Source organism: Manduca sexta, chromosome 28 (assembly GCF_014839805.1).
Source record: "Manduca sexta isolate Smith_Timp_Sample1 chromosome 28, JHU_Msex_v1.0, whole genome shotgun sequence".
NCBI classification, from domain to species: Eukaryota; Metazoa; Arthropoda; class Insecta; order Lepidoptera; family Sphingidae; genus Manduca; species Manduca sexta.
Window position 1 is genome coordinate 16,292,072 of NC_051142.1, and position 23,897 is coordinate 16,315,968.

Consider the following 23,897-nt stretch of genomic DNA (forward strand, 5'->3'; position numbering starts at 1 on the left):
TCCGAGCGGTAAAACAACCCTTAAATCATAAAAATAAAGTTTAAACTCCAACGCGATCACTCTTCGCGCCGATTTTGTATCCAAACTCGCAGCAGAATTATACAAACTTATTTTTACCGTTCTCGAAAATAATTCACTGAGTTATTGATATAGGAATTATAGTTTGGGAGTGGTTGGTTAAGTTTGTGCTCTGAAACTCCGCCTGCGAAGTTTTTTGTGAATTTTTTTTGCTCTGGGTGTGGTCACAGAGTACACGCCTACATAATTGTGCTGAACGTGTATTTTTATAAGAATTTGTCGAAATTACGCCGGTGTATGACGAACGTCTTTCTGTTGAACACGGATGTACTCGATGTATGGAAGGCATTTTTAACTTTAATTATTTTAATTCATGTGCCATTGTTAGCTTTTTTAATGGTGTTAATATGTATATTGTCCCAGTGCTGGGTGTAGATCTCTATGAGGTTAGGGCTTTATCCACCACGCTGACTAGATCAAGTAGCAGAATGCAGGTGAGCTAGATATACCTTCGAAATTCTTTTTTAGAAGCTATCAGATTTGCAGGTTTATTCACTAAATGCTGCTTTGCAATTTTTTTTAATTGAAAGACACGCTGTAACCTGTGTCTATAGCACGAATGTCCCGGATTGATCCTTTTCTCGAAGTGACAGTTTGCTATTGGTACAGCCAAAGCAAATTTATAAGACCGTCTTAGGTTTAGATAAGTAACGGTCTTATAAAGCTTCGATAACTCATTATGAATATGACCATTAAAATATACTTCTCAGATGTATATCCATTTTGTTTTTCTTTGCATATACGTTGTAATGTTGGCATGAAATCCTTATTTGCGATGAAATGATTTTACGAACTTTTTTCTGAATGAAGATTTTTATATCAAATAATTCGGAATGGCCTATTAGAAATAAAAGACACAAACTGTAAAAAGCATACTTTATTTCTTAACCCTAATCAACTTTCATAATAATATTCACAGCTTTGGTCTGAAGGGACGCGCCACATTCGCCGTAGTTCCAATCGCGCCCCAGCGTCTCCTCACCCAACCCCTAAACTAACCGTAGCCGGGATGGCGGGAAAAATAACAAGATGGCGGTCTTTGGGAAAATGGCGGATCTGTCAAATAACTTTTTAAGAGGTTATTGGCGGGAATTTCTGCAGTATAGGCGCTTGCTCAATTTAATTATTTATTAAAATATTAAAAATACGTTTATTGTATAAAAGTGGTGCAATTTTATTTATCATAAATATTGATATACTGAAAAACTTTTGAAGTAGGTTATTTTAGGATTTCTTTGTAATAATTAATTTGTTTAATTTCAAACACATCTTGTATTTAGACAAATGAAAATTTAGTGAAGAACCATAAAGAAATATGGAAACTATGATAATATATTATTTTATTCTGTATCTTTCCAAAAATTTATTAAAGCTTTAATTTATTTTGCTGTACTTTTTATCAACTGCAATTTTGCTTTTAAAAAATAAATTATTGCGCTCTGTGTATAAAAAAATTATCATCCTACTGTCAAATACTCTGTACAATGACAAGGCTGCACAAGTGTCCCACATCGACTTGGTTAAACGCCTTCCCTGATCTTTCTTATATTACTGTGATTACAAATATCAGGTGTTCTAATTATTCAACTTTCCCTCCATAACCTATTACTTTGTTAATTATTTTAAACTCCATCACCGCTCTTCCCAGCTACGGTATCGTATTTGTAAAAAAAATATATACATACTTTAATAATATATAAATCGAACGAAAATATCTAGCGATTCATACTAAATGTGCGCTGATCGCTGCATACATATTTATTATTTGTGAAAAACATACAGACCGATGGTCCACACAGGTCCTCTTACCTAAAAAATCAATGACACAATACGTCACTATTCATTTTCAAGACGGATATATACGTCACGAGTCAATGAGTAATTTCATGACGTATATTCTCGTCCAATGGACGTAATAGATTAAAAAAAATCTGTATGTTTATCGCACAATACAAAAAATACCCACAAAATAGAAATGCAATAGAATTCGGAAAGAGAATAGAAAAACAACAAATGACTATGAAACGAGCACCAAAAAAGAACATAATATTCAGTCACTTTCATAAAAACTTTATCTTAAACTAAACATTGTTTTCACAAGGCGACAAAAAATTTTTTTTTATCAACAATTTAAACGAAAAAAAACTTTGGCAAGACATCTTTCATCGAAAAAAAATTTCGCTGTTTAACATAATAATATTGTGACGAATTGTACGACAATCTTAAACATCTAACAAGAAATTATATCGTGTATTTCCGTACGCCATCCCACACAAATGCCACGTAAATTCGTTTTTTTATCACACATTCATTCTTCCATACCACACAACGCTGTCATGTTAGTTTATCCTTTGCCATCATTTTCCCCAAACAAAAAAATAGGCCATGGTTTTAAGTTACAATAAATAAATATTAAAAAATATAAATGACCATCGATAATTGACGCGTACATCCGTCGCAATACAATGTTAAATTTTGACTAAAAACATATAAATTTCAATAAAATCACAAATATAAATTTATATTAAATATTTATATCCACGTTGGATTGAATTGCATGATGGAGATCATGGCAGTATTGTCAATATTGTCTATGTTTATAAAAAACAATTTTAAAACTGACATCTGACATCTGTAAAGAAGTTCCTTGTACTTTCCACGGCGTACTTAACACATATAGATACTTTAATCCAATATAAAATAGATACATAAACCGTAAACAACGCTTAAATCTACATACATTTTATGGTAACTGTCATACATTTTTGTATGGGGAAAAATGGTCAATACACTTGTGATTAAAAAACAGCCCACCATACAAAACATAAAGGCTATGAAGTTTAAAAAATAATATTGGTAACTATAAATTGCTTTTTACAAAATTATTGTGTATTTGAGATAATTGTCACGTAACACATTGGTTTGCAACGTCTTTGAGCTCTCTGGAGCTGAATTGAGAATATAAGTACGTCATACACACAATTTTTTGATTGATCGTAAACGGTCCAGCCGTTATCAATATATGAGACAACTAATCTTACTATGTCGCTATTTTTCAGTTTTCATACAGCTGACAATACTCTCAAACACAAAAAAATATAAACACATAAAACAAACTAAAAACAACAGTGGAAAATATATCAGATATTTTTTGTTTTATTTTTTTTGTTAACCGTACTTTTTTTTGCACTTATGTGTAAGACTTATTGAGAGATTTAACTTACATAAGAAAAAAATACAATTTTATATTTTAAAAATGGCAACAACATCGTTTGGCTTTTTCGACTCCCGTCAATCGATTTTGGGGTGTCCATAAGTTACGTTGCTAATGCTATGTTTGATTTGTTCATAGCGTCTTATGCTGTGTTCACATGAACTAATGAACCTAGACTAGTGTGTACTCTCCTAGCCCTTAAGTTTCTCTGGGAGAGTTAGGCACAATTCGAATACATATTATATAATTTTTTGACAGTATTTTCGCCTTTGTGATGTAAATCTACCGCCATCATTGAATAATGATAGAGATTTTTGTCCTGGATGATGAATATGTGATCTATGGTGCATAACAGCGTACTGGAACAGTATTCCAAAGCGAATTTGTTAAATACTAGAAAATTTAAAAGAAATCTCTCCAAAGTTCTATAGCAACAACGTAACTTACGAAATATAAATATATAAAAATATAAAAGGCAATCAATTGACGAGAGAGAGACAAACGACTCTGCTTAATAAAAACTGTACTTCGCAACAGCCGGGAATCGAACTCGCACTAAACCGAGCAACGCACTTAAAAAAAAACGAGAAACTACACCTAGATGTCACAGCTACGCAAAACGGGTCAATAATGGGACGCGATGACGAAATTCGTAACTATTTTGTTCGTTTTTTATATCTTACAAAGAAAAATCGACAATGAATGGCAAGACGTATATGAAAAATAGATTTTGCTTTTCAAGCTAGAATACAAAATTTCTTGAAAATAATAATAAAAGTTTAAAATATTCAACAAATAAAAATAAAAATATACATCGTATATTGATTTAAAATAATAAAAATATATAAAAAAAAATATTATGATTGTCGATTTTCAGTTTTCTTGACTTTGTAGCACAAAAAATAAATAATTATTATATGTGCTAAATACTTTTTACAAAAGAAAAAAAACAAGTTACAGTATTCGAACACGCGCCTCTTGTGATACGCCCATCCCACTACCATTACTCAAAAGCTAATAAAAAAGAATTAAAAACTGTACACATTACGAATACAAAAGCATAATAGTCTATACATAATTATTTTCATATAAAAAAATTTATTCATTTTGTACAACATTTTGTGTGTTTCAATTTCTATGTGCTTGTACGTAACTCCATCGCAAAACAATTGACGAAATTCACTGGCTCAAAATGACCCCGACCGCGGCCAAAATTAACTCTAGAATAATTTAGGCTCAGAATTCTGAACCACATTTTTGATATAATTGCTTTTTTAAACAAAAATTAATAGCGGTCATAGTAATCATTGCGTAATATTAATATTAAATTAAAAAAATATATATTCATAAAAAATAATGTTGTCCATCATTACATCCTCGACAAAATCACATACAAACACATAAAACTTTGATGCATAAACAGTCTCTGGACAATCTTGTCTCTGGCCGACCCTAACTTATGATATTGGCTGCACCTTCATAGCGGTCTAGGCTGAAACGATTGTTTGTCATTGCCCGGACAGATTCATCTCAGACAAAAAAAAATCAAAAAGGTCGACAACCAGCGTTTCCTAAATTTATGTTTAGGAGGTGATGACTACTCACCATCGTTATGCACACGACCTTCTACACTATAAACTCTATTGCAACATCAATAAAAAAAAAAACAATCTCAGATAGACATAATTTTGCCGGCTAACAAAATCGTTTCACACTAGACGCCTTTAAAATGTAGACTGCTCATACAACTACTTTTTAAAAATATATATTATTCCTTTCACGATATAAAAAAACGTCCCATACAGAGATTATCGCCGCTTAGAGAATTTTTTCCATACTCTGTTTCTTTACATATAATAATAGTGTATATATATTTTTATTAACTTTGGAATGTCCCTCGTCACTGAAGAATTCTCGTTATATCTAGAAAAAAAAAATAACCATATATTCATAAAGGATTATTTATGCCTGACCTTTTTGTTTTTAATGCCTTCTCTTAAAAATAACTACAATAGAGAATTCCGGAAAATATAGGAACGTTAAAAATAAACGAAATTGAAAACAAATGAATATCGTAATAGCGGTCGTCCAATGGTCGAAATCAATCTTCTATTCGAGACCTTCTAGTCGAATTGAATATATTTTTAACACATACATAAATTACATTTTTTTGTCATCTATGTGAGCCATAATCAAGTCAAATCTCCTACTTCTCCGAGTGCGCAATATGCTTAAAAAGGGGTGCAAATTTTTTCTTCACGTATCAATATATGGAAATATAGTTATTAGAATCATATTTGCATAAAGTAATGCTTCTCCCTAATACCGCGATCTAACACGAGTCGCTGCACGTTTACCGCCGATTTCAATAAACGATCCCAATCACTTTTCGATCTATCGCGAAAATGAACCAATCAGAATAAAGTGGCATTTACATACTTACAAATGACTTATTTAGATTGGTTTATTATCAAAACTTGATCGAATATTAAGATTAAGATCGTTTGCAACAATCGAAAGTGGCAATTAGAGCAAAAGAATTTATAAAAATTGGAAACATCAAAATTTGTCGTTAATCTGAACCGAAAATCGGCGTGTTCTGAAATAAATTCTAATTCTTCATTAACCTTTTCAAACCTTTTCGGAATAGGCCTCCATCTTAACAACGAAACTACAGATAAATAACAAACATTTCTCACCTCAAATCTGTGTAGTAACTGCGAGCCGTTGTACGGCGGACTCTCACTGTAGAAGAACGGTCTCTTCATCGTATTCTGCCCTGAAGACAAATAGCTTTACAATAACAAATGACTAATGGTGATAAACTAAAACAAACATTGGCTGTATGGTGACTATTAACAAGGGACTTTACTGAACCCACTGACAATTACATACTATTTGCCGCGTGCAGGGGTCGTATGCGACATTGTCTGACGATAATATTCCACAACATATACAAAGTAAATCATTTGTAGCATATATATTAATATAAGCGTTGTATTATATACTGTCCCACCGCTGGGCACGGGCCTCCTCTACTACTGAGAGGGATAAGGCCTTAGTCTACCACACTGCTCTAGTGCGGATTGGTAGACTTCACACCTTCAAAATTCCTATAGAGAACTTCTCAGGTTTGCACGTTTCCTTATAATGTTACAAAACAAGCGTTAATTCACAAAGACTACACACATCATTTTTAGAAAAGCCATAGATGTGTGCCCTTGGGATTTGAACCTGCGGACATTCGTCTCGGCAATCCGTTCCACACCCAACTAGTTTATCGCGGTTTCACCATTTAATTTGGGGAAATAATAGCATACGCTCATGTTTCTCAATAAGATAACAAAGATGAAATAAATGCGAACTACGATTACCTAAACATTTTCCACCACTAGTATATTAGGAGGCAGTCTAAAGCCATACTGAAGAGGAATTCCCACCTTATCATCTCATAAGTGAATGCTATTCACTGTTATAAATAAGTCAGTAAGTACTTTGTACACTCTATTCAAAGTGGTCCTCCCCGGATACCTTGGTTTGATGATATACTGTCTAGGAGCTATATTAAGTTAGCATTAAGACTTCGTTCAGGACATTATCCATCAGCAATGTTTGCTTTCCTAATTAAAAAAGTGAACTCTCCAAATTGTGTCGTATGCAATATCCCAGAAGATATCCAACATTTGCTAATGGAGTGTCAACGGACCAAACATGAACGAGACTCGCTACTGGATGAGATTCAGTTAAACATACAAGACGTAGGTTTGCTCCAAAGTATTTTATCAAACCCAAAACCAAACGTTGCCAGGAAATTATGTCAAATAATAACAATTATCCAGTAGCCACGGTCAAGGTTCATTTCATTTACATACAGATATTGTTTATGTGTGAGATAAAATAGTATAAGCCATATTAAGGTTATAAGGTACTATGGGGCTGGCATATCCTAGCTGGATAAAAACCCCGAAATAAATTAAGATTAAAAAAAAAAAAAAGTACTTTGTACACGGCAATGCCACTGATTAGATAGTACCCACTGTTCAGATATACGGGATGAATTTTACAAGTGAGCATGATTCGCGGAATCTGAAACAATGATGAATAGCAAAAAATACTCCTTATAGTAACTAGATATTGTAATTTTGACTTTTCGGACGATCAACAACTCAAACCACCAAAACGCCGACCATGATGGCTGCAGTCTTCAAAATGTCAGCGGAAAGGTATATTATACGAGTAATATACCGTAATAGTTTTACAATAATTGCAATACTCCTTCTCATTTCGGATTCCACTATCTACGCCCACATAAAAAAATACCTCTATATACAGACCATAACATTCCAATAAAGCCGGCTAACATTCCAATGACGAATGGGTTAATGTTATATGTTCTATACAAAACTTTTTAATGCCCCAGTGTCCAACATATTGTCGCATACACACAATCTCATCCATACAACAAAACATCTATGTTGCTATTGTTTTTTTCCAGGCGCTTATTATACTGAGAGGCATGTTCATGTCGCCATTCAGTATCACACCGGCGTGCAAACTTACATAGTTGTGTGTGTGCGGCGAGCGCGTTCTGTTTGGCGATGAGCAGCTCGGGGCCGGGCCGCGGCAGCGACTCGTAGAAACCCGCCGCTATACAACAAAAAAAATATTTTGTTAGGTGTGTCAAGTACATGGAGATCTGGCGCATTATTTTTTTTTTCCAAGTGGAATTACAAAAGATTTTTGATTGGAAAGTGTGACCGGATCTAGCTGGACAGTGTACATTAAAATTTATATTGGAAAAGCAATCTTTAGAGGTTACAAATACCATTAATATTTTGATAACTCCTACGCAATAAGTCGCAAATCAAGAAGTATAATTTTACTGGGGACCCGTTCTAATCAACATTATTCTTTTGGTAAATATTTAAAACATTTTTTACTATGTTTTTTAGTTAAAACGTTTTTTAAAACACATGTAGTTGTGATAACATATTGTACGCTAGTAAAAAGTTAAAAACACTTACTCGATACATTTTCATGTCCGTTAGGTGGGTAGTACGGACTCGTCTGGGGTGGTAATACATTTTCACAACCTGAAATAACCACATACTTTATATAAAGACATATACAATCACGACTTTTATACCGGAATGGGTAGACAGAGGCACAACTATCGCATCGTCTTATCGGCATGAGTATTCCATCCCACGATATTAAAGAGGGCGAGCCTTTCGCCACGTCGACAACAAATTCTAAACTCCAAGTTGATACTGAACAGGAAAACGCAATATCACTTAGTTTTTTTTTTTTTTTAAATTACTTTGTATGCCGTGACGAGCTTGCCTTTCGCCTGATGGTATGCGATACGACCGCCCATAAACAGTAGAAACACCATCCAACACCTTGAATTACAAAATATTGATTGGTTTCCACTGCGCTCGCCATCCTGAGGCATGAGATCTTACGTCTCGTTATATCCAGTAGTAACACTGGCTACAATGTCCTTCAAACGGGAACAGAGCAGTGACTACACACTTAGATGAATACAGATCGTACTTCGTCTAATATTCTCACCATTTCCCTCGGGCTCCTGCTTCACCTGATGCTGTATGTGTTCCAGGATGCGTTCCTGCTGCACCAGTCTTCGACCTTCATTGTACATTGGGTTTGCATCTAAAATATAAAAACACATGTTTTAAGCAGTTTCAAAACGAATAAATTTAACAATAAACGATTTAACATCGATTAATCGATTTTATATGTATCGATTTTTCCGAGTCTTACTCAAATAAGATTTTTTTTTAATCTTGGGATATTTAAATAAACTATGGAAGTGAAAATTGTAACCTGTTTAGCATAAATTAATTGAGCGCACCTTATGAATTATAACTCGATGGTGCAGAAAAGTTGCTTAAAAATTATTCACACTAATCAGAAAGTCAAATCAAAATGTATACCTACATTAGACCCGCATAATGGACCTTCCCCTCCAAAAAGTAGTAGTGACGAAGAAGGTGTAACACAGAACTGACATTTAAATACTTCTTTTTCATTATTTTACACCTGCCTCTGTCTATCTCTTTACCATAATTTGGACTGGGAAATGCCCTTGGCCTAAGTCTACATATATTATAAGCAGTATTTTGACTGACTTGTTTAAGTAAACGCAAGCCCATTTCGCATGTAGTGTTCACATCTAGAAGGACATAATGTTATCGCTACGCACCCTGTGATCGCATGCACGACTTAATATAATTTAACATTAATATTGTACCTAATTTTGTGAACCAAAAAATATATAATATATATACCAGTAATACGGTGTTAGAAATAAAAAGAAATGAAATACTATACGCACCCCCCAACTGATCCTTCGTTCTCTCATACAAATATTTATCGTCTTCTAACTGTATGTCGATTTCTTGCTTAATTTGGTTTTCATTAAAAAAGTTCTGGTTCTCTGTTACCCTATGTTGCGCTTGCAACATCTGAAGATTGTGTTGCTGGTTGCGCAACATATCTACGCTATCCGAATATCCGTTCTGATACGTATACTCTTGCCGCGGATATTTCTCAAGGTTTCCATATATCTCACCAATTTTCGGATATACACTATCTAAAGCTTTCTGATAATCGATTTTGTCGTACAAAGTTTTTCTTTCTAACGCGTACTTTTCCGCCTCCTTGTTGTATTCCTCGTTAGTCTGTGGGATGTAATCTTCAGAGCTCTTCCTGTAGTCTCTGGGTTCGAATTTCTTTTCAAAATCTTCTTTCCTAAAGTCTATTTGGTAGGTTTCGTATATTTTGTCGGATACTTCGTTATAACTGTTGTTGGGTTGTGTATCATCCTCCTCGGAGTTCACTGGGTCTGTTTGCATAATAGCGTCCTGTTTTTTGGGTCTCAAATGATTTTGGGGGATATCCGCGGGGCGAGGCTGCGGGTGTTGTGGGGAAATGTTGTTCGCGAGAGCGTTTAAATTTTGTAAGCGGTAGGCGAGCTGGAATAAAAAAAGAAATTTGTAAAATTTTGATCTTGGAAATATGTAATTATCTTAAGGGCATACGAATAAGGAGTGAATAGGCAATTTTTTATGGGATCCAGAAATCTGGGCCAGCTATCCCAGACATTTTACAAATAAATTTCTTGAACCCCTTAACGTTTGACAGCTTTAGTCACCAAATTTCCACTTTTTAATCTTTCATAGGAAAATATTTGCTCATGACTTACATTGATATCGTGCTGTTCGGCGCAGGGCAATGTTGTGTCCTGCGCGGGAATACTCTGTTGGTGATGTATCGTATTCAAAGGCCACTTGTCTGTCTTATCGCTAGAAACAATAAAAAAATGACTTTATTGGATTACCTCCGTGGTTTCATTTCCCGTTACCTCACGATCAGTGTAGACGATTTTTGAATGATCATGTACCATTACCTTTTATCCTGACACATCAAATTGATATACCAAGTAATTAAAGATGGAGTCTTTCCGCTTTTCCTAATCAAGAATATTGCATGATTTACTGGATGAGTCCCCTAAAATCTAGAATGGACACGAACGTCCAGGTCTGTCTTGTCAAGTCAAGAGACAAACATTACAGTAGCATAAGCATTCGTCTCGTATTCCCTATCCACATTCTAGACACCCTGCAAAGACTATCTTCTAACTTGCTTCGAAATATACCACCAACTGCTACACTATGCATGCAATATTAAGTCTGTTCCAAATCAAAATATACCGAGTTTGTCCCTATTAGTATTAAAACCTAATACCATAAAAAACCTCTTACCAGTTATCTTCCTTCTTCACCTCCCTGTATTTGACCGTGCGACTTTTCCTGATGACCATGACTGTGCCATCTGGGTTCAGCTTGGGCAGGTTCTGTGATGGCACCGCGTCTTTGCTTAACGTCTTCCACTGGCCTGGCATGGGAAAAATGTACAAGTATAATATATTGAGCTATTTAGTAGAGATTCAGGAACAAGAGGCGTGAGTGGGATCTACGGATCTAAGCGCAGGTTCGGTGATGAAATTGAATTACTGCATATTCCTAGCATTTAATACAAAAACGTTGACATTCGTAAACACTAAGTGAAATTCATTTTTTTTATATAGCAGAATGATACAAGCTAGTCGCTCGTCACCGAACAAGACCCATATGGGCTTCGTATTACAAAACACTGCGTGTCATGTATGGCCCTCGTCACCCTGACTCATTAAACGCAAGTTTTACAAAGGCTAGTAATTAGTAGCAAAAAATACCTCCCTTTCTACATGCGTGAGACCTTCAAGAAAAAGGCCCATTCCTACATCGAAGGCAGCGATGATCCCTGATATTGTGGATTACGGGCAAACACTTACCATTGGGTTTGGGTTTGCCCTGTCTACTACAAAAAAAAAATTGCAATACGTGTCGTTTCGCTACCACATTGTACTAAAAAGGGTTAGAGAATGAAACAGAATCATTTTTATTTGATAATGACATTTGTAATCCCTCGGTCGACTTGTGCCAACTTTTCTTAACAATCGTGAAACAACGCTATATATACTGGGCGGTCGGTACAATTTAGAAGGGACCTTACCATAAAATTGAGAGATTGTTAAAAATGCTCGGCGTACGACGGCTCGGGGTCGTGCAACGTGACTTTTGAAGCCCCATTATACAGGGTTTAATAGTATGATTTTGTACTATACTACCGAGGGGGTAAGAATGGTATTGCTGGAGTATACCGACAAGAAGGCATTAGTATAGAGGATAATTTCGGGAATCACGAATGAATAACATAACACATAGATTTGGGCACACATTTTAGAGTGCAATCTAGATTAAGTACTAATCCTAACCATAGTCATTATTATATCTTTTGATTGTATTCTGTGTGTGTCCAAAATAAAATAAAAAAAAATAACGAATTCCGCCTCATCGCCATTTACTCAGAAATTCAGACCTACTTCAAACTATAAATAAAGTCAATTCGTAAATAACAATATATTATTGTAAATTATGCAACAAAATGTTAAATTCAATGTGAATTTTAAACATTTTCCCTTTAAACGAGTAAGGGGGGAATTCCAAAGAGGAAAACTGCCCAATATAATGCCTGGAGTGACGTAATATAAAAATTATCCTTAGATGATGTTACTATAAAACGACCTAAAAAAACCTTAACATGTTATTAGTATGAAATAATAAACCATTCCATTTACGAAGTATTTCATAAAGAATCTACTGGAATATTGAATTAATATTGTTGAAAAATAATAAGTATAATGTCGTTTCAATGGCATACCGAAAATAGCCATGTAATTCCCATGTAATTCAATTGTCCACCTTATTCCTTTAATTTAAGGTTTATACAATCTATCACGCCGATCTCGTCATTTAATAAAAAACCTTAGAGTTCCTACCCAACTAATTACAAAGTGATACATATCATTGCATTTTACCGCACACGACTGCACTCATCACATCAGACATCCGATGACAAATCCCATAGCCCTAGAGTATTGCTACTGCGATTGGCGTAGTTACGGATTTTCTCTAGAGGCTTTCAGCTGGCGGGACCAAAAAGAAAAACGTCGACGAATTCAAAGTCTTACCACGCGAGGCCCCTGTAAGCACAAGGCTTTTCTAGGATGGACGCGTCATGGCTACGCCCTCATCCTGGCTACACCCATAACTATTGCGAGTGCTTGGGTGTATTTAAGCAGTGTTACGCGTAGACTCAATCGCGGCACTATATTTACATGACCCATACTGCCGTACTAAGCTCAAATGCGGTATAACAAAAAAAACTTGATTTTTATGTCGTCAGATAGCTTAAAGAAATACCCCTCCAATGAACTTACCTAAATAACAGTATCTTGTTTAGAACTTGTTAAAAAATACCTTAAAAGAGTTTCTCTATCTCAGTTTTACATACAAAACTATATTTACAAAACTTAAATTTTTTCGAAATAAGGTTTCTCTGACATGCCGCTTTTGCGCTTAGCACGGAACCTTCACATTTCTTTATTATTCTATTATTGAAATTACGCCTAAATCACGTATGCATCAAAATCGGTTCAGCATTTATTCTGCGAGCATTTGATCACATCAATATACCGAGTTAATGGTTGATTTGGATTTCACAGTGAAATAAATAATAACATTATAAATATAATATAGTTGAACTGCGTGACCCACATCGGGTGACAGGGATTTTCCCATGCGTTTATCACTGTACATTGTGCGAAAAATATCTGTGTAAAAACCCACTTCGATACGAGGCGAATGAGTTTTATTGGTTCATATAATTCAATGGGCGTTGGTTTTAGAATCACCACCCTTTCTAGAAACTGGGGTACGCGGAATCACCATATTGGTTAGTTGCAACGTATGTATTGAACTGGGGTTTCTAGATTTAAATCACGGTCATATTTTGTGTAGATTTCCTACACGATTTTCTCGAGATTATAACACCAATTGATTCCAACTAGACGATTAAATCTCACCTAAATTTATATTTTTTATTTTTTAGTTACAGACCCCGCAGTCCACACCGAGGGAAATCTGCGAACGGGATACTGGTTCCCCTCGGCTTAACGACTGCGAGGCCCTGGAAGAAGAGAGGAAGAGGAGAATAGAGGACGAAAGAAGGGGGAAGGAAGAGGAAGTATAGGATGGGCGGAGTGAAGAGGAGAGGAAATGTTCACGAGTCCCTCTTAGACCCCAATGTGAAGTTCCAACCATGGGGTATACACACATTCACTGAGTGCCTAATGCCGCGACAAATGTCCCCCCATGCATGGGCGTGCATTCCGTGTGGAGATCGAGCGCACAAGAATTGCCTCGGAAGGGCTACATTTATCTTGATACATGCGTGAAAGCTTTACGTTGATTCCACTTTTGTCCATAGTGTCCTTGGTATTACGGACCCCAATATAATTACTGGAATTTACAAAACTTTTATTCAATATACCTAAGAGTGGCAGGTGCAGTGCGCTTACATTTTGTTTGAACTAGTTCAACGTATTGAATGCAGTTCGTACTGCTGTGGCGAAAGGTCCATATAATCCATTCCTCCCGGCTTCCCTTTCGTAATTTATGATAAATCTAATTATCATTAGAACGATTTCCAAGCCGTATTTATGCATATTATTAGTACCTATAATTTAATCGAGTTTCCTTTCGGAAAATTCCATCCTTTACCACTGTCGTACTGTATCATAAAAAACAAAACACTCAAGTGCAAATATTTTAGGCAGGCAACCAAACTATCATCGTCGAACCGGGCTTCAACTTTAAAACGTCACGACTTCAGTACTTCTAACAACTATCCCAGATCGTTTACACGCGTGCGCTTGCGCATTCTTTGCTTTCTTAGTACAATTACTATGTTATTTGCATCAATATGGAGAATAGGACGATGCATGCCTACACACGGTCAAAAAGACCTGACCGATATTTACTATGTCACAACAGTCCCCTGGCCGAAAGAAAGAAAAGCCGTTCATGCTATGTTTTAGTACTACATAGAGCCACAAAAGGCGGTCTCGCTTCGTTGCAGGTTTACTCAAAAAACAATTTCTCCGCGTAATTGTATGCATAGAAAATGACCGGGCTTAAAGATTTTCTATTTCCAAACGACAAAAAATCTTGACGGTGTGCATAGAACGTAAACCGGTAGAGAATGCCTCTGACACGAACTGCTTTTATATAAATATCATTTAAATAACACGGGTTTTACGCAGAAGTTTAACCGTAAGCGATAAAGTGAGCGAATTTAACATGAAACTCGGCCAGATCACATTTGGGCTTGGGAAAACCGTCGCTACATCGGGATCGCACATTCATTGCACCTATGCCTACCGCCCAAACGTCACATTATGTCATATTATATCAGTTATTTCATTTAATGTTCTTGTTGACATACAAATGCCTAAACGTAATGAATCATCGGCCTATTCGTTTACACGTGCACAACATAAACAGCTGAACAGATTTCGATGAAGTTCTACCATCGGTTTGGGCGAAACTCATAGCAAGAAAATAGGGAAAGCTATTGCTAGACTTTCCCAGTAATAGAGAAGGTCCGTGCCGAGAATTGGGACAATATACAATACAAGGCTGATATTATATAATCATATTGTAAATTTAGGTATAGCAATACATTCGATAATAGTTATTGTTTACTTCTTCGCCTATGTGGAAGTTTGATTGCTTTGAATGACGAGGCGAGCTTGCCGTTCGTCTGATGGTAAGCGATGTGACCGCCCATAAACAGTAGATGCAACAACTTGAATTACAAAGTATTGTTTGGTATTCCACTGCGCTCGCCATCCTGAGACATGAGATGTTAAGTCTTATTATGTCCAGTAGTTACACTGGCCATAATGTTAAAATGTTTTTCACATGTTTACGTTACCACTGTAATTTTTATCCAGACATGCGCCTGTATTTTGAGTCTGTTTGACTAATTTTAACTTAATCCATTAACTGATCCATGACAGAAGGCGATCGCCTCCAAAGTCCAGAAGCATCTTATACGGACTACGGCTATGGGCTTGGAGGTCTTGGGTTCGTTTAACAGGTCTAGTAACTTTTTTCTAACATCCTTACGGAGGATTTCTTTCACGCCGGTGATTGGTCGTGATAAGCTAAGTGGCAGTAGAAGGGTCCATATAACCGATCCATACCGACTTCCCTTTCGTAATTTATGTACAATCTAATTACCATTACAACAATTTGCAGACCACATGTACACATATTAGTACTTATATGTTGTGTCGGTGTCGGTAAACTGTTAGCTAAAACAATTTAAAATGTTGAATAAATGTAAAATGTTGGTAGATATTGTAACTTTGAGCCTTCGGACGATCAACACCTCAGTCCCCCCGTGAACGTGAAAGCTGCAGTCTTCGAAACGTCGAAAATTATAACGATATAAAACCGCGGTAAAATCCGTAAAATAGTTATATTTCTATGTCCCTACATTGACATGCCGTGTGAAAGAGACGATATATTTAAACGATTTAAGCCAGTGCATACGAAAAAGACGGCTAATATTTGCGAGTACTGCATACAAATGTCAGAATTAGAACAATTTTGTGTTTTAGATTCCTCATTCTAATGATATATTTACTTATCATATTAAAAACCGTTGAGTATGATTTCATTAAAATCAAATAACAAGTTTTTGCAAAAAAATATACATGAAAATTAACAAATAAATATGATAGTTTTGTTGCAAAGAAATAAGGAAACATGCAATCAGAGATAAGGCGGCTCGCTTGCGTCGTATTTTAATTATAAATCGACCCTAAAATATTTTTAACAGAATATAGCAGTGGCCTTTGATTAAACAATTGAATACAAGTCAAGCGGACTGAGCAGAGTATAATGCTGGGGACATACTAACGCATTTATTATCGCACCATTTGAGACGAATACGCGATTATCGCTTCAATTTGACAATGACATTCATGATTCATTGCAGCATTAGGCAATCTACATCACTTTAATACATGATGCGACATTTTATATTTAATTTTAATAATTTGCTGTATTTTTACTCCTTATTTACTTTGGCAATGAGCATTGGATATTAGTTTTACAAACAATGTTTGAAATAAAAACTCAAAATCTGCTTCCTAGTCTTACCGACTTCATAAAGAAAGGAAGTAATAAATTTGATGGATTTTTGTTTTTACTTTATGTACAGGTAGTTAACAGCATAGAATCCATGTGACATTTATAACACAATAATGGTTTATAGTGTATTTTTAGTCCCTAAATATATTTCTTGTTTTAGATTATTTGACATTGAATACAAAGTTTTGTGTAGTTTCAAAGGGAATTGAAGTTATATAATCTTCAAAGCGGATGGAGAGTTTTTAGAATTTTGGTTTTTATTAGTACTCAAAATTCCAGTGGTCAGTTAATTAAACAGGATCTATTGACAAGAAAAAAGATTTTCCATAAATTGCCCAATACCTTGCTGACTGTACATTTTTGTACCGGGATCTTAATGTCTTTTAAAATTATGGTCATTGTCCCAAAAAAGTTAACTTGTAGCTACAGTATTTAAAGTAGTTGCCCTCACTGTCCAGTGTCCAAAATCCACCATGTTTTTCTTACTCCTAAATTTCTCTTCCTGTAACGAAGAGGTTGCTCAATCTAAATATTATTACATTTATGATGACGTAAGTTTGTAAACATTTTTGATAATTTGGGAACAGCCTGTTCTACCTAGGTTCAATCACAATTTAGTAATCATAATGAATCTATGAACTTAAACTTTTGCACGAAATTTTGTTCATGACATAGATGCTCGGGAATAAAAATTACCCACATATTTGATATTACATCCCATATTACAATTAATTAATTATTAACAACACACCTGGCTCAGTTATAGTCCCACTATGACATAGAAGACTGATATTACTAGGTGGCAGATAAATTATTTTCAAAAACCCTCAATTGTAAATAAGTCTCAATTACATTATATCATAACTATTAAATTATTTATTATCAACTCCATATTGAAGCCCATTTCCAAAATAAATAGTATCCTGCATCATGCGCAAATAATATAGCTTCCTGTTTGTGAAAGTATTTTTAGAATGATTTTAGTAGTTCCGATTATTGCTCCAAACATCAAACTCACAGTTTTAACTTTTATTAACGGCAACTCAAACACTAATTATATCTAGTATGATCATTTTATTAAATTAAATACTATATGTCTACTGGGAAAAGAAAAAGGATGCTGTAACATATGATTTATGTTGTTATCGTCTATAAAAATCTCTTCATTATAAAGCTGTTATTAATATTTCTTTCCTAAAATATGAATAATAGTAAAAACATTAAACAAACAATGTATAAATAACCTGACTCAATTCCAATCGCGAAATCTCAATTTACTTATAAGGTTACGGACAATTATACAAATTTTTAATTATGCAAAACCAGACAAAATCTTAGCATATTTTTCTTTTGTTTTCTTTATGTCTGTACAAAAACAAGTATGTCAAAACGGTGTGTGTGTTTTTTTTTATATCGCTTCCCTAATCAGATTCTTATTAGAAAAGTGCCTCATTAATCCTGAACATAAATATAGTTTGTATATGAATACTTAATCAGTTTATGGTGCCTAAAAATTATATTTAACATCCGGAAATCAGTCGCAGACGGCGATAGTGCGACCAGCAATACTTAGGACTATATAATTAACATACAAATGACAAATGTTTTGATGTGCTTCCAAAAACTGCGTATGTACCCTATGACGTCGAAAAAAGTTAAAAAACGCAAAGAGAAATGAGTCAGAGCGCAGCGAGCGAATGCACAGCGCCAGTATCAGACGGGAAAACCCAAACTACCTTTATTCTTACCCATTGTAGTCACATTATAGTCGGCTTGCGTAAAATGAAGACTGCATACTTTAGAATATTTGGTGTAAGGCTTCCCGCGTTTCAGTATATCGTTCCACTTATCCGCCATAGTCACGTCCCGCGGGAATCTGTGGAACTTTACATTCTTCGTCTTGCCGGCTAGAGACGTACACTGTGGGACCGTACAGTAATAACCCATGTTTTGATAACTTTATGTTGTTGTCACTCGTAAAATACCACGTCCTGGATACAGAGCATCGGATGAACACTTCACTGGACGTTATATAAATTGTTATTGTACTATTTATGTGCAATCTTTATCACGTTGTACGAAAAAAATGGAATCATCACACAATAGCCTTGAAACATTTGACATGTATCACCTTTTTCCCTTCCAACTTTTTTTCGAAAAAAATGGCCACTCTCACGGCATAGACAATAATTGCAAATTTAAAATAATGTTATCGGATTATCAAATGTATTTTAATCCCGATAAAGTTTTATTTTTAATGTACTGTGCTACCTAAGGCACCCACGTTCCAGTGGTATTCTATGTACTGTTTGTTTGGCTGAGTGTACCTAACAGCATGCTAAAAAGTAAGTTCTTTATGTGACTCATGAATGAGTAATTTTGACGATGTAGTAAAATTATTTTTCATTGAATTATTTTTAATACAGATTGTAGAAAAATAATACACGATTAAGTTAATATGAACATATAATGATTTATCATAAATAACAATAATCCAAGGAAAAATAATATGGGTAAAAATATATTGTTATTTTTTAACCATAGACAATATATTATAAGTAGCAACACAGAAAATTTATGTTTTGATAAATGTCGGCTCGCGGTTGTTTAGCCTATTCCGCGAAGTTTTATTTGTTATCGTGAAAATATTTACAGTATTGTTGCCTTATCAACAAGTAAGATATGTTTATTATTGTATAAAACAAGATGCCTTACTATTGTACGGTCCCGCGATGTACATCTATGGCGGGTAAAGCAAAAAATGTGTCGTTTCACCAGTTTCCTAGAGATGAAGAACTTGCGAAACTATGGAACAAAATACTCAAAAGGGGCAAACCATACACTAAATATTCTAAAGTATGTAGTTTACATTTTAAACCAGAGGACTACACGATGACAAGCGTCGGCAAAAACAAAGGTGAGCTGTTCCAAGCATAGAAAAAGACACGTTTTATTTTTTTCCGTTGGCGTCGGTACCATCTCCAAGATATTACATTATAAACTTTATGTGTAGGCGAAAGTAGCGAATTCTTACATTATGTGCCTGAAAATCTTTTTTAATACTTATCGTGATGCATAAAAATATGTTCTTTATTTATTCTAATTTACTATAGTAGTTTTTTGTTACATACAGCATGTTAAAAAAATGGACCTTCAATTTTAATGATAACATGTTTATCAACTATTAGAAAATTATAAATATATATTTTTTCTATGTCTTAAGTGTAAACTGTAAACCAACACCTTGCTCAAGATACTGACCCTCTCCAGGACATCAAGGGCTATTTAACAAATCCATACGATTTCAGGTCAATGGAGAACATTAAGGAAAGATGCCATACCCTCTCAGAACTTGCCTTCGGACTCACCCATACCATATCAGAGACGGCAGTCTGGATTTTGGACAGCTAACACTGTTACACCAAATATAGTAGATCCACAAGTATGTAAATATTTTGTCTGAATATATCTGTGGCTTTAGGTAGTATACAACTAATATGAAAAAGGTGTTATTAATTTAATTACGTAATAGTTAAGTTTTCATATTTAAGACATATTTCACCTTGTTCTAGTAAATATATTGTTAATGTAAACCAATTCAAATATAAAATAAATAAATATAACTTTACTTTAGGTATGTCCCTGCAACCAAAATTCGTAAACTTGAGAATCATTGTCACACAGAAAATAAATGTAATATGGCAATTTTTTTGTTAGGTTTCTTTCTGTTAGTAGTATGGACATATTCATAATAACAGATTCTCATTTCTTAATCTCCACAGAGCTTTAGAAGACATACATAACACCAACAAATTCTCTAATAATATCATTCAAGTGTAGAGATAATGTGTTTTTCTCAGTGAAAATAGGATTAAGCATTGAAGAACTTCTAATCATCCCTACAGACTTACGGATATTGACAACTGGATATTATGTATATTTCTTAAACATAATTAGTTTTAAGAACAAAGGATATAAATATAGAATTTCTGTACTTAAAACAAAAATTGCCTCTATGCTAACTTGAATAGAATAAGCCTGTAACAAACAAAACAATAATCTATCCTTAATATAAACTACTTTGTAAATGGTAATTAATTCGTGTATAAAAATTATTCCATTTTCAATTTCAGCTTCAACAACAAATGGCACAGGCGATTTACATGCAAACCATGCTTGCCATGCAAGCGGCCGGAAAAACAGATGAGCTTAGTCCTAGCAATAGTGATGGTTGTGAAGGTAATTAGTTATATATCATTGCCTATGTTCCTTTTTGTTGAGGTGATATGCATTCAAGTTGTTTAGTAGCAGTTAGAATAATATAACCTACTTCTAAAGTTATGGAAGATGTTCTACAACTTTGGTCAAATGCCCCACAAAACCATAGTACCATACCATACCATGTTATTTGTATTTGAACTAAGATACTTATTAACATAATAATCGGATCCCAGTGTACGTTTACTGTGGGTCACAATAAGAGATTCGCCGACAATATTTTTTTAAAAAATAATATTTTTTTATAAATTTTTTCAGGGTCCCAAACAAGCACCGACGACACTGATCAATCGGAAACAAAACCAACATCCTCTCGAAATAATTCGCCTGACTATCGAACAGATGCAACATACAAATGCCAAGACTGTCTCAAATGTTTCAAAGATCCCGATGTGTTTACTCTACACAAAAGGAGTCACATAAAAAGAGAAATAAATATAATAGAAAAAGAAAACATCTCGTCAACATTGCAAGCGAATCCAATATTAGCAAATTTATTAAAGACAAGAGCCACTGAGAGTTTAGATCTTGAAAACAATTTTTATGCGGCTTTAGCATTAAATTTCGAATATTTAAGGAATTTGTCCATATTTAAGAGCGAGGACTGTGATGTAGACTCTAAATTAGTTATTGATGAGACTGTTTGAAATATTATGGTCACAAGGTAAATTTAAAGGTAATTTTAACAGTCAATAGACATTGTGGTAAGTATAGTTTCTGATTATCATGGCGGTCTGTTTTGTATTGAATTTAAAAAATAGTTGATATATTGTGTCAAAGAACGTAACTAAGCAAGATATTTTTTTTTAGAATTAATTAAGATGTTACATATTTAGAACTCCAATCATTACTTTTGTTTTAGATTAAAAACATTTTTTTTTGCTATATAATCAATTTTGTATGGCATCCTAAGTAGCTCAGTGTTTATTAATGTATTAGTGAGCCTATTTGTGCATCTATGACAAAGCATAATATCTTTGTCTGCCATTTATTATATACAGAAATTTTAATCTTTTCAAAATGATTGTGCTTTTTATGTATGCAGTACACCTAATGGACTTATTTTGAATTTATTTTAATTTTTGCATAAAACTAGACATTTGAATAATGAAAATGCCAAATGAAATACTTTCCCTTTTGTCCATAGAAGAATGGGTGTAATCTAAAGGAAAAAACAAATTAATAGTTTATTTACTGAGTCTACAATATCTTACTATATTTGACAATTGCATAAATACTCTAGACCATTGATTCCCAAAGTGATCGAGATGGACCCCCAGGCGTCCACGGGAGACTTACCGGAGTTCTACGTTGGCATGACCAAAAACTAGGAGTTCACCATTCGTAAGCGAGGTCTATGAAAGTTTATCTGGTTTGATAGTGTAGAACAAAAATATTGGCTTGACTAAACCTATCAATATAGGCAGATAATATTGATAGGGGTCATAAGGCACAGTACCCTAATATAACTGTCCAGTCGGCCCCCATAAAGTAAGCCCTGTAAGCTGGGTGGCGGTGGTATTTCTCCGCGAAACAAAAAAAAAGTTCCACTGGATTCAGCAACCAGTTTATGACGAAAAAAGTTTGGGAACCTCTGTTGTAGACCAATATAGTGTGATATATTTGTTTTTTTTTTTTATATATTTCCATCTTTTTTATAAATCCATTTTACCTTATTCATCCTATTTTTATAGTATCCATACACACTTTTTTAATCCATATTGAAGTGTTTCCGACATGCAGACCGCCTGAAATCTTGAAATCAAGTTAAAAAAACGTGCTATTAATTTAAAAACCTAATAATAAACTATCATATTTAAGGAATATTTCACCATGTTCTAGTATATGTAGTTAACATTAACCGGTATATAATAAAACAATTTTTCATCTCATTGAATTATTGGCAGCATACATAGAGTATAAAATAACTAATTACTAGTCTAATCCCATGGTCTGATAATAAATTGTACTTTAAAAATAAAAAAAAAATGAGTGTCTGCCGGGTTTGCGTTCTGTGGCGATAAGCTCAATTACACGTGACGAAAATATGTTTGCCAACCATAGGTGTACACCTGGGCGATATTTACACGCTTGGAGTTATCTACAAAGTATGCTGCCCCTAGTCCAACGTGGCAAGAATTTGTTTTATGCAGTTTAATGTACTTGAACATGGCGAAAAAAATGTCGTTTCATTTAATTTATCAAAAAAGCTAGCGAGTTCCTTATAGCCTGACGAGGAAAATAAAAAAAATCGCCTTGTATAATATAGAACTAATTTCTTGTACTGATACCTGTAACTTTAAATGACAAAGCAACAATGGCGTCGCCAAAGCAGCTTTTTGTTTTTCAGGTCAGGCTATTAGTGATTTTATCCTCTCCGTGTTTTAATTATGGTAAAGCAAACAATGTGGTATATAAATCACAATTGGAAGTTAGAAATAAGAAAATTATGTTTTAAAAAGACTGCCTATCCACCGATTTTTATAAGCTATCTGATATGTTATTTGGCTGAAATATACTTAAAGATAAGGGGGGAGGTTGGTAATTGTATGAATTGTGTTCTTTGTGTATGTTGTGAGTGAACAATCTATCTGAAAATTAAGATGTTTAAATCGCTAATAACGACAGAACAGTATGATTGTATTAGTCTGTTGCTAGCACTGAATTATCTATAGTGTGGTTATCAATGGAGTCAA

The 23,897-nt window shown here is 34.4% G+C and overlaps 2 protein-coding genes across 4 annotated transcripts; one reads left to right on the top strand and one right to left on the bottom strand.

Moving 5' to 3' along the window:
* Window positions 1-939: 939 nt before the first annotated feature.
* On the bottom strand, window positions 940-19,247 carry LOC115456167. Of its 3 annotated transcripts, none has more exons than XR_005113297.1 (9): window positions 18,660-19,247; window positions 11,080-11,212; window positions 10,521-10,620; window positions 9,651-10,290; window positions 8,867-8,965; window positions 8,317-8,385; window positions 7,853-7,939; window positions 5,992-6,066; window positions 940-5,215 (listed from the first exon to the last, which is right to left on the bottom strand). XR_005113297.1 is itself a non-coding variant. In XM_030185108.2 (9 exons), the coding sequence occupies exons 1-9, from the start codon at window positions 18,868-18,870 to the stop codon at window positions 5,210-5,212; spliced, it is 1,413 nt and encodes a 470-aa protein (XP_030040968.1). In that variant the 5' UTR covers window positions 18,871-19,247; the 3' UTR covers window positions 940-5,209. The 3 variants fall into 3 exon arrangements, 2 of the variants coding, with proteins under 2 accessions (XP_030040968.1, XP_030040967.1); XM_030185108.2 differs by having other exon boundaries at window positions 5,992-6,071; window positions 18,672-19,247; XM_030185107.2 differs by having other exon boundaries at window positions 5,992-6,071.
* Window positions 19,248-19,491: 244 nt separating this feature from the next.
* Window positions 19,492-23,491, top strand: LOC115456204. Its single transcript, XM_030185166.2, has 4 exons — window positions 19,492-19,840; window positions 20,232-20,365; window positions 21,057-21,162; window positions 21,460-23,491. The coding sequence occupies exons 1-4, from the start codon at window positions 19,630-19,632 to the stop codon at window positions 21,846-21,848; spliced, it is 840 nt and encodes a 279-aa protein (XP_030041026.2). The 5' UTR covers window positions 19,492-19,629; the 3' UTR covers window positions 21,849-23,491.
* Window positions 23,492-23,897: the final 406 nt, after the last annotated feature.

Coding starts and splice junctions, on each gene's coding strand:
- LOC115456167 (XM_030185107.2), bottom strand. CDS start 18,870: ATGGGTTATTACTGTACGGTCCCACAGTGTACGTCTCTAGCCGGCAAG. Junction 8,386..8,866: donor GCAGGAGCCCGAGGGAAATG/GTGAGAATATTA, acceptor TGGTTATTTCAG/GTTGTGAAAATGTATTACCA. Junction 7,940..8,316: donor CGGACATGAAAATGTATCGA/GTAAGTGTTTTT, acceptor TTTGTTGTATAG/CGGCGGGTTTCTACGAGTCG.
- LOC115456204 (XM_030185166.2), top strand. CDS start 19,630: ATGCCTTACTATTGTACGGTCCCGCGATGTACATCTATGGCGGGTAAA. Junction 19,841..20,231: donor AAGCGTCGGCAAAAACAAAG/GTGAGCTGTTCC, acceptor ATACGATTTCAG/GTCAATGGAGAACATTAAGG. Junction 21,163..21,459: donor CAATAGTGATGGTTGTGAAG/GTAATTAGTTAT, acceptor AAATTTTTTCAG/GGTCCCAAACAAGCACCGAC.